The following is an 11,336-nucleotide window of genomic DNA, read 5'->3' as shown; positions in this document are numbered from 1 at the left end:
CCATAGCTGCGGCCGCCCGGCGCCCCGCCCCTCCCGTCACCCGGCCCCGCCCCGCGTCGTCCGGCCCCGCCCCTCCGGCGTCATTCGTCTCCGCCCCTCCGGCGTCATTCGTCTCCGCCCCTCCGGCGTCATTCGGCTCCGCCCCTCCGGCGTCATTCGGCTCCGCCCGCCAGCCCGCGTCGCCTGGCTCCGCCCCGGAGTCCCGGGACTCCCGCCTCCCGGACCCTGACGGAAACCAGCGGGAGGGCGGCCTGGAGGAGGAAATCGAGGTCCCGGACCTCGTCTTTCAGTGGGGTCGTGACTCCGCCCAAGGCCACCACCTACTAGTTGCATCTGGGCTCAGGAGTGGCGCAGCCTGCTGGGATGAGCGGGGAAACTGAGGCGGGAGCGCGGTGGGGACCAAGAGGAGGAGACTGAGGCCCGGGGCCTCTGTCTTCGGAAACTAGTGGCCCCACCCGAGGCCACCACGTGCTGAGTTGCAGCCTGTGGGTGCAGGAGTGCCACAGCCTGATGCCACCGAGGGGAACTTTTGAGCTGGAGCCTGTAGAAAGGAGAGAGAGTCGGGGAGCGCGAACGGGCAAACGAGGTGTGAACTGGGACTTGCGCTGTAGCCTTTGTCGCCGCGCTCCACCGCAGTACTTGACACTGAACCCAGAGGCGACCTCCACCGAGCTCCACCACTGGCCCTGTTTTTATTTTATTTTGAAGAAGATTAATTTGCTGAGGCCGGCCTTGATCCTTCTGCCTCAGCCTCCCGAGTTGCCAGGATGACACGCGGGCGCCCCGCATGGCGTGTGTGGGGGGGTCTTAGCGTTCTGCACCTCCTCTGTGGGCTCACATCTCCTTGGCATCTTAGGTTTCCACCTTGGGGCGTGATTTTTAGTATGCTAATAAAGTAAATGGAAGGTTGCTTTGCCGGTCAGCACCTGGAGAGTGGAGGCGATGGGTTCTTTGTCTCCTGAATTTGGAGAATGCGTTCCACAGACAGGAAAGCAAAGTAACAAGATTTATTAAAATGACAGAAAGAAAGGAGAGCTCTGCAGTGGAGGGGTGCCAAGGCGGTGGCCAGGGGTGGCCAGGGGCGTGTGCTGTCCAGGTGTTTATATGATAAGGTTAGAGGGGAGAAGGTGCCTTGAAAACCCCAGGCTAGAGATGTTCAAAGCAGTGGGTCTTGGAGTCCAGTAACACCGGGCACCTGGGGTCCATGTGACTCCCGCCAGTCAGGTACAGTGTTACCATTTGTCCTGGTTTGGAAAGGGCACTGGGTCACAGATGTTTCAGTGCACCTGGTTTTTGAGCTGGCCTGTCTGTGGTCATCCTGCTTTGTTACAGAGGCGTCTGACCCTCCTGGGGCCAACGCTTTCTGTCGGTCTGCCCAAGTTCCTACCTCAGCCAGTCTGCTGCCCAGTCAGGCTGGGCTGACTGCAACCTGCCAACTGAAGGCGGTCATCTTAAGTCCGTAGCCTTGAAGGATGGTCCACTCTAAGTTGCTAAAGCTGGCCTGGAACTTGTATTTGTCCTGCCTCCCCCTCTCAAGTAAATGAATTTACAGGTAGTTGTCACTGTGCCTGGCTCCGGACATTTATTTTTGTGTGTATTATTTGTTTGTTGTTTTGGGTACCTGGGATTGAAGCCAAGGACCCTTAACCACTGTGCCACATCCCAGCCACATCCCAGCCCTTTTTATATTTTATTTAGAGACAGGGTCTCACTAAGTTGCTTAGGGCCTTGCTAAGTTGCAGAGCCTGGGTTTGAACTCATGATCCTCCTGCCTCAGACTCTGAGCCTCTGGGATTACAGGTATGCACCACTGCACCTGGCTTCTGGTGCATTTTTAATATATATATNCAAAGATTATCTCTATTTTTCATTTTATATAAATTTTTTATTTGTTTTAATTAGTTGCACATGACAGTACGATGATCTTGACATATCATACATTTGAATCAGATGGGATATAATTTCTCATTTTTCTGAGGGTTCAGTTTGAAGAATCACATTGGTCATGCAGTCACGTATATACACACAGCAATAATAATGTCTATTTTATTCTGCTGTCCTTCCTTTCCCCTCCTTCCTAAAATGTATATTTTTAAAGTTGTAGATGGATACAATACCTTCATTTTATTTATTTTATGTGGGGCTGAGGATCCACCCCAGTGCCTCACACAGCAGAGGCAAGTGCTCTACCGCTGAGCCCCAGCCCCAGCCCTTCCGGTGCACTCTTAACTCCTAGTTTTCTGGTGTTCTTAGGTAGCAGTGAGATGTGAGCAGTGCGGGGCAGGGCTTTAAGAAAAGAATAAAATCAGTTAATTGACAGGCCTGCCTCCGTGGTGCCTCCGGCGTGACAGGATACTCACTTCAGGCCCTGCCTGGCCTCAGCCGGGCACACTGTTCCTTGTGCAACAGGAGGAAGATGGGAAACCAGGCTAAGAACCAAATGGCAAGGGTACGCACACTCAGAAGGTCCTGGTGGTGAAACATCTTAAGCAAGACCCTGCACAAAGCCGACCAACGGCCCTGCGGCCTGAGACAGACCCAGGACCAAGTCCCTGGGAAGACAGGACAACTCGGAGCCCACCCACCATGCCCTTTGCTCATCAGCACAGTGTTACAGTGTCATCATCAGAACCGCAGCTCTTCTCCCCACCCGTGGGTCATGGCAGGCGCAGTACAGGTTTAGGGATCCAAAGCAGCTGCAGGCACAGGGCACACACCCGCCTGTCATCCCAGCAACTCGGAGACCGAGGCAGGAGGACCCCAAGTTCAAGGCCTGGGAGACTTAGCAAGACACTAAAGCAACTTAGCCTGACCCTGACTCAAAAATAAAAAGGGCTAGCAGGGCAGCCCAGTGGTTAAGCACCCCTGGGTTCATCCATGGTACCAGGCACACACACACACAGGCACACTCGCACACGCGCGCACACACACACACACACACACATAGTGTTTTATCAGAGTTGAGGGGTGATTCTTGGGTAAGACCCTCTAACACCTCCCCAAAGAAAATTCCAATAACCATGAGAAAGAGGAGCGAGAGCAGACCCATGCCCATCCTTGCTTTTTCTCGTTTGTGCTAAGCTTTTACTACGTTTCCCATCTTGAAATCTCTGGGATCAGCACCCCTGCTCACCCCAGGAGATGGAGGGCAGCTTGCCTGTGTCTCCCCGACCCCCACCAAGATCTGGTTCCTTTAACTTTGGGGTGCTGTTTTCCATCAGCAGGGCTGTCTCAAGCCCATTGGAATTAGCAGGAAAATGGAGGCTTGGGCCTGCCCTGCATGGGAGCGGGAATCCAGGGCAGGAGCATTCAGGAGAGAGGCCGGAGGCTGGTGGTGACCTAGTGGAGGAAGTCGAGCCCCAGGCCCTCCTCTTTAGGGGCCCAGTGGTTCCACCCAGGGCCACCACCAACTGGACTGCCACCAGGGCCCACCCACTTCCAGGCCTAGGGCTAATGAGGCAGGGGGACTTTGGCCTCTGCTGCTAGAAACAAAGGGACTCCAGTCAGGATGAACCCCCGCCAGACTTTATTGGGGCTTCTGTTTAAGTGTGTCAGGCTGGTCAGGTGGTGGCACATGCCTGTCATCCCAGCCACCAGGAAGCGGAGGCAGGAGGATGGCAAGTCCCAGCCCAGCCTGGGCAACCCAGTGTGATAAAAATGGGCTGGGGGTGTAGAGCGCCCCTGAGTTCAATCCTCAGAACAACAAAACAACAGGCCCTGTCAGGTCGGCACGGTCTTGTTCACGAGTGACGGTTTCAGGGGAGCTAGAGGCGAGGATTTTCACTGGCTTTCGGCACAGTTCCAAATGTGGTCTCCTGGGCAGGCCCTTCAGTTTTGAGGGCTGGAGGGTTCTGGAAGCAGAGCTCCCATTGAGCAACATCCCATTTAAGGGTCATTGGGTTTGGGGCGAAGGCCTCTTCTTGTAACTTCTTCCTGTTACGGGGGGACAGCTCAGAAAACACTCTTAAATCCAAATTTGAAAACAAATTAGAGAGTTTTTATTACCTGGCCAGGGACTGTTTGTCACAGGGACCAAGAGACCCTGTGGGAGAACAGCCCCATCTGTCAGTGGCTAGCGTATTTAAGGAAGGAAATCACATCCTATGGAATCTGCGAGTTGCTAACAATCAGGGTACAAGGGCTGAGAAAGCAGTTAGCAGAGCAAAATCAGACAACCCCATCCTGGGTTCGAGCACATCTGTGGCTCCATCCTAGGTTTGAGTACATTTGTGGGAGTATAAAGTACAGAAAAACAATTATTTTTTTTAGCATCTTAGAAGAGCTTACATAACAGTTTCTCACAGGAATCATAAAAATGGAGTCACTATGTGGCTATATTTACTTATACCTGTCTAGAGCTAGACCTCGTACTCAACTACTGTCCCACTAACCTACACTCACCTGGGACTATTTGAACCTCTGGGCTCTTACTTACCACCTTCCACTGTTCCACATCTTATTTCTAACAACTTAGATCTTATGTCTTACAGTTACGTGATTATCTTCTTCTAACTCAAACAGAGTAGCTTAACATTATTTATTCCATAACACTTATCACATAATGCCATTGTCCTACTTATTAATACTTCATAACCTTTCATCTATATTGACTAAGCTTAGATCATAACATTTCTGCTGATATGGGGACGTTGATTCCGTGTATCCATGGAGGTTACAAAGATGTCTTGCGCCTCATCTACAGGGGACAGGGTGGACAGCACAGGCTCCTAGTCTGGGAGGGGCTTGTATTTCTGGGCAACCATTGATTCTTTTTGAAACTCCTGGATTGTCCAATCCACAACCTTAACCACCGATGGAAACAGGAATAGGCCGAAAACAAGGAACGGCAAAAGGCTAACCAGGAGACGGAGGACGGCGGCACCCAAGCTTTCCCAGCGCCCAGCTGGCGCCTGGGTCTGGGTCCTGGTAGCCCCTGCGCAGCCGGGTGACCTGCTCCTACAGCTCCTGGGTGTGCGATTCCAGCTCCCCGACTGTTCACACAGGTGCAGCAGGTTGTGTTAATGAGGACACAAACACCCCCGTGTTCTGCCAGGAAATCCTCCAGGGAGAGTTGGTTGTCTGGATCATGTCTGCAGGGGGTCTGCTGAAGACTGCAACGCAAAGATGTTTCCCGCAAATGGGGCCAAGTCCTGCAGGGCAGTCGCAAGGTTCCGAGGGTGGCCTCATGGGAAGCATGTCGGGTCCCTGGCACTGCCAGTCGGGTGGCGGCTCTCTGGCCCAGCGCCTCTGAGCTCCAGGCGCGCCAGGATGCATTTTCAGGAGGACTTGGAAGTGCAGCCCAGGCAGGCGTGTGCCAAGGTCGAGTCCTGGGTGTCCCAGAGGAGCACAACGGTCCGCGCCCCTTCCCAGCCACGCTCCAACTGAGGGCCCCAGGGCAGCGAGCGCGCGCAGTCCGACGGGCGGCCAGGTAGGGCAACAGGCAGCGCCAAGACCCCTGTTGGTCGTGGGTAGATGGCTGGAGGGGGCGTGTGTCCGGGAGGATCCGCTCAGGCGCATTCAGTGGCCTGTCTGCTCCCCTGTGCGGACTGTAGGGCCCAGGTTGAATTCTCAGCGGATGCCCACCTGGAGATGCCCGGGCCCTGCGGGGAGGGTGCCTAGCGACCCCGGGTAGGCTCCTTCCATTGAGGCCAAGGGGATCTTTTGGGAAATGCCCCTTTGGAAGGGCTTGGGGAGCCCTAAACCAGGAACAAATCTTCAGAGGCATTTCTGTACTTTTAGGAAGCTTCTCGCGCCCTGTGAAGTGTCTGGCTTTCAAGGGGAATTTGGGTAAAGGGCAATTGCCAACTTCCCCTGAACAGGTGCCAGGTGATGGACAGGCTTTAAAACTTGGGGACAGCTGGGGATTCTTAGAGTCATTTTGTATGCAAATCTGCCAGCTTTGAACAAGCTGTTCAACAGTCTTAGGAAGTCTCTTTCCGGCCCCCCGGGTGTGTCCTTTCCTTAATGGGTGGCCTGGTGTGAATGTCTACGGTCTTCCTTGGTCAGCCTCAGGAGTCCCAACCTGTCGTCCATCTGTGGCCACAGATGGCCATCCTGCCTCACTAACACAGTAGCCTGATTTATTCCACGTTTTTCCCTGCTGGTACTGAGAACTGAGCCCAGGGGTGCTCTAGCACTGAGCCACGACCACTGAGGCACAACCCCAGCCCTTTGGGATCTTGCTAAGTTGCGGAGGCTGGCCTTCAACTTGCCTCAGCCTCTAGAGTCTGGGATCACAGGCAGGCACCACCACACCTGGCCCCATGTGGACATGTTTAGAGCTTGACCAGAGCAGGGGGCCCAGGATCGGGATCTGCAGCATACCTTGTCACGTAGACTCCTCCAAGGACCTTGGGTTCTGGCCAAATCTGAGCAGTCTCGTGGCCATGCTGGCTTCAAGGGATCTGTCCCACGGGGCCCCTCGCACTGACTCACTGCCCCCTACCTGTTCAGGAAGCTGCATGGCCTTGGAAAGGTTCAGGTGAGGGCCTTATACTTTTGAACCCAGGGCCTGGTGCATGACAGGCAATCACCCTACCAACTGAGCTACAGCCCCAGCCCCAGGTCCTTAGACTTTATTGGGGAACTTTTAGCTGTTAACACCCCCTTCCCCCCGTAGCAATGTGGGCCTGAGATCCTGGAATCGGGGCTGCAATTTCCAAAGGGCTCCTGGCTTCACAGGTCATTGTCTTTTCCCAGGGCACCTGACAAATGCAGGTGGTGACCACACCTGTCATCCCAGCAACTCAGGAGGCTGAGGCAGGAGGGTTGCAGATTCCAGGCCAGTTTTAGCAAGACCCTGTCTCAAGATAAAAAATAAAAGGGAGGATGGGACTCAGAGGTGCTGCACCCCTGGATTCAATTCACGGAACCAAAAAAAAAAAAAAAAAAACCCAAGCAAAGTTTAATTTAGTCTGAACTGGGAAGGTGTGAAGGGCATGCCCTGGGGTCAGCCTCCCAAACTGGATCTTACAAATCAAGTCCTCCCCAGGGATTAGGAGGAGGGGCTTTCTCTCTATTTCAAGGGCCAGCAAATGAAGGCTCCACTCTCTGAATCTGGCTTCTGGGGGATGACAGGCCTGCTCCTGCTCAGGTCTGTAGGTCCCTCCGTTACAGAGGGACAGGACACTTTGGGACACAGAGAAAGGAACAGGAGATGGTTTGGGAACCGACTCAGAGCAAGAGGGAAACCCAGCGTGTCACCGCGGGCTCGCTGTCTGCTCCCTAGGGTGAGCTGGGGCAGCGCGGGGCCACCCCAGTGTGGACAAGGAGTTTGACCGAGCAGCCTCCTCCAGTGTGAGGCTGACCGGGATCCTGGGGCCGCATGGGGCTCAGCCCTGTGACTGCAAGATGGAGTCAGCTTCCAGTGGCGCCAGGAGGGCTCAGGCTGGGGATGCCACTTGGTCACCCTTGGGAGGGAACCATCAGGGCACTCCTGCAGCCACAGCCTTCTTGGTGGCTGAGAGCACACTGACTGGGCCCCAGGGGCTGCCAGCCAGAGATCTCGGAGCTCCTAGGAGGGCTCTTTGCTGGGTCACCTTAAAGGGGCTGGATGAGGACAACCAAAAGCTGGGGTTTTAGATAACTGTTGGCCCACCCCAGCTCCTCTGCCCCGTCTCTGATTTTATTTATTTGGTAGCAGGGACTGAACCCAGAGGTACCTAACCACTGAGCCACATCCCCAGTCCTTGTTATTATTTTGAGACAGGGTCTCACTAAGTTGCTTAGGGCCTCACTAAATTGCTGCGGCTGGCCTCAAACTTGTGACGCTCCTGCCTCAGCCACCTGAGCCACTGGGATGACAGACGCCCCCCTTGCCCAGTCTGTCTCGATTATTAATCTCCAAAGGCCTCATCAACCAGTGGCCGTCGGAGGCTGATGTCCCTGTTGTAGGTTCTGCAGTTCTCTCCTCATGCCCAGGCTCACTGCCCGTACTCTCGGGGGCTCCCGTCGGAGCCAGGAGCTGCCCTGGTCTCCCGTCTGATAGCTCCTGCCATCCCCGTTAGGAATACGCTGGACGTGGCCCTTCCTGGGTCTCTGGGACTCTGTCATAATCTACAGGTTTAAGGGTGCCCCTCTCCTGCCTCGGGTACGTAGGTCTGTCCACTCCCCGTGGCCCCCACCGCTGTAATCCCGTTCAGGTCCTTCTCGGGAGTGTCACTCCCCGCCTGTGTCCACCACTATCTGGGCAGGTGATACGTGTCCACTGACCACCTCCCTTGCCTTAGAGGTCGCTAGTCTTTGGGTTTATTCTTTTTTTTTCTCTTTCCTTTTCCACCATTAGGGAGAACATAGGCAGGGCCATTTTGAAGTACGTCCTCCATCTTAGAACAAGAGTCACTCTGACCCAGAAGGGCGGTCAGCCTGACCAAAACCCCAGACAATGCCTGTCACTGCCCAAGGACCAGAATTGTTACAGGGAGCTGAACTCTTGAGAAGCATCCTGTCCAACATGGGACGGCCACCTCAAAGAACGGAGGTGACGACCCCCTAGCAAAGGCCACAAGGCAGAAACTCCCCTTCCCCTTGCTGCCCTGGGTATAACCGGGGGTCGGCTCCAGTCTCCACTGGCTCCGCCTCCAGAGGTTTGTCCCCAAATACTCCTGAGCTGCTGTTGACCAGCCGTGTTCTCCTCTTCATTTACCTTGATCTGTGTTTTACCTAAAACCACTGAGCGACACCCAAGCATTTTTACTTACTTATTTTTTATTTTAAGACAGGGTCTCACTAAGTCACTGAGGCTGGCCTCCAACTTGCGATCCTCCTGCCTCAGCCTCCAGGATTGCTGGGATGACAGGCGTGGCCACCACACCCAGCTCTAGTCTTTTTATCTGTTGCTCCAGGACCATCATTAACTTATCCTGGGATTTTCCAAAAATTTTCCAACCCTTTTTTATTTTGCCTGGTTTGGAAACACAGACCCTTAAACCCTCTGAAGTGCAAAGCTCTAAGCTGTTTAACTTCAGTGCGTCCTCCTACCCAGAGGGAGAGCTGCATGGGAGGACCTCTGCCCCCCACAGAAGGGATCTAACTGCAGAATGGTGTCAAGCCCAGGCAGCGGCCATGCAGCCCTCAGGGGGAGGGAGGGGCCGGGGACAGCAGGACGCAGGGGGTGGGGAGGAAAGGGGCTTGGTCACCAGGCAGAGGGGCCCAGGCTACCTGTTGCAGTGACCCAGGAGGAACCAAGAGAGGCAGCTGGCGTCTCTGGCAGGGGTCACTCTGTCTGGGTGGAGCCACCAAACGATGAAACCAGAGGCAGGAAGTTTTCTGAGGGGGCAGGAAGGCGGGAGTGAGCCCAGGTGCCCAGACAGGACCAGGCTGGGGCTGCAGCTCTCCCGGACATCAGGCTGCTCCCACAACAAACAAGGGGCTGGTTTTATTCGCATGCAAGTGTGACAGGGGCCAGCCGAGCTGGGGTCTAGGTCTTTCATTGGCTCTCGGCACATTTAAAAAAATGTTTTTCCCCCTTCTGTTCTGAGGGGCGCGGGCAGTCACTGTATCTCCTGGTGCCACATCCAGTATGACCGTCTTTGCCCGTGACAGGGGTGGGTGGCTGCGCCTGGAGCCCTCCAGAGACCAGGGAGGGGGTCGGAGGGAGTCCACTCCTGCAGGTCAGGCCCCAGGTAGCCACTGCAGCCCCAGCCGCCTCCCGGTGTCCTTCTGCTGTCCCGCCCGGGTTCCCACAGACACATCCTGGCTCAAATGAGGCACCTGAGTCTTGAGGTCAGTGAGAAGATGTGAGAGAACAAGGGACAGGGAGCAGGCTGCTTGGGAAGCCAGACTTAAAGGCAGGCGGTCGGCGTAGCTGGGCGACTCCGGTCTGAGGTCGAGTCTGGGAGAGAAGGGAGGCCGATCGGAGTCGGGAAATCGGAACTACACCCGGGAGACTGAAGTGTGTGTCCCCAAGGCCCCGGCCCATCCTAGAGCAGCTCCCAGCAGAGAGGGAGGCGCTGGCCAAACCACCCTGGGCCCTTCCTGCCCCGTCACTCCCCCCCCCGGGTCCACCCGTCGTCCACCTTTGGCCAAACCACCTGCGTCCCCCATCACAGGAGGAGACAGAGGAATCAGCAAGATGAAGGACGGGAACGGAGGAGGACAGGGGAAGACCTTAGATAGAAAAAGGGACCCCATTCCCTGCCTTTCGGGTCCCCTTTTTCCTGGGGGGGGACTGTCCTGCTGTCCTTTAATAAAGCCTGTGACCTCCCTCTCTGTGGGGGCCTCGGGTGCTCCTCTGTTGTGCTTCACATTCGGGGAAGCAAGGCCTCAGCAGGTCCCCGGGATCACTGCCTGGGGACGGGGATGAGGGTGGTGGGACACAGGTTAAGAGAGTAATTCTATAAGCTGGGCCCCTGTGCTGACCCCCACAATGTTTTTTTGCCAAAAAATGATCTGCCTGCAGCCCCTACTTGCCTGAGGGTGGCCAAAAGCTTAGTCCTTGTCCCCAGTGCCAATCCAGTCCCCAAGGACAGGGTTTTGAGAAAAAGGAAGAAGTCTTATTGCCCCCCCACCCCCACCCCCCAGCACAGGAGAAACCCCTGATGAAGCAGACCAGGTGCCCCGCCCAAAAGACCCTGCCTTCCGGAAGCTGCCCCCGCCAGGTCCGCGGGACGTCCCCGAGGATCCTGTGGTTGGTCTTTTCCTTTTTCTTGCAAAAGCCAGGTTTGCACACAGAGGGGTGACCGTCTGCAAGCCTGTGGTACAAAAGGCCACTGTTAGGCCCCTGAACAGTAGAAACTCCATTTTAATTCTGGGACTCCGTCTTAACCCCAAACCAAAATCGATGAACTGCCAAGAAAAAGAGACTTAAGACACCCTGTCCCTGTACCCCATCCAGGTCCCTGGATACAGAAATCTGCTATCACCAACCACCTGCGCCCAAGGTCGACTCAGGCCAACTCGGGCTGCTCTTGATCCTTGTGGAAAGACGGCAGAATCTCTCCTCCTGCAGCTCTGGCTGGAGCCCCTCGCAGAAGGCAGGCCGCAGACACTCTGTCCATGAACCTTTGCTTGACTCACGGCTGCGTCTCTCGTGGACATCTGTGCAGCTACCCTGACATAAAGACCCCTGTCTGCCTTTACAAAAGCACTTCCTGAGAACTCAAAGAATGGAAAAAAAAACAAACGTTTTTCTGTAAATCTCCAACCCCACACCCAACACTGGGTATAAAGTTCAAAGAATTTCCAAAATCTTTGTTCAGGGGAAGAATTCTTAGGCGACAGCCACCTCTGAACCCTGCAGTCAATAAACCTGCTTCCTGAAAATTCCTCGGGTGTCCAGCCTCAGCTGTCCCCTTCCCCGTCCCAGAGGCTGTGACTCTGCCCATCAGCAGGAACAA

The 11,336-nt window shown here is 55.1% G+C and overlaps 1 protein-coding gene across 1 annotated transcript in view; it reads right to left on the bottom strand.

Moving 5' to 3' along the window:
• The window catches only part of Mpnd (MPN domain containing), a 9,230-nt gene extending 8,379 nt beyond the window's left edge, over positions 1-851 (bottom strand). Inside the window, exons 1-2 of the mRNA XM_048810904.1 lie at positions 839-851; positions 41-225 (exon numbers count right to left, since the gene is read on the bottom strand). Coding sequence (XP_048666861.1) covers positions 41-225; positions 839-851 — 198 coding nt within the window. The remainder of the gene's footprint in view (positions 1-40; positions 226-838) is intronic.
• Between the last annotated feature and the right edge of the window lie 10,485 nt (positions 852-11,336).

Source organism: Marmota marmota, unplaced genomic scaffold (genome assembly GCF_001458135.2).
Source record: "Marmota marmota marmota unplaced genomic scaffold, marMar, whole genome shotgun sequence".
Taxonomy (NCBI): Eukaryota; Metazoa; Chordata; class Mammalia; order Rodentia; family Sciuridae; genus Marmota; species Marmota marmota.
Note: the sequence above shows the minus strand (reverse complement) of the source record. Positions and strands in the feature narration are given on the sequence as shown.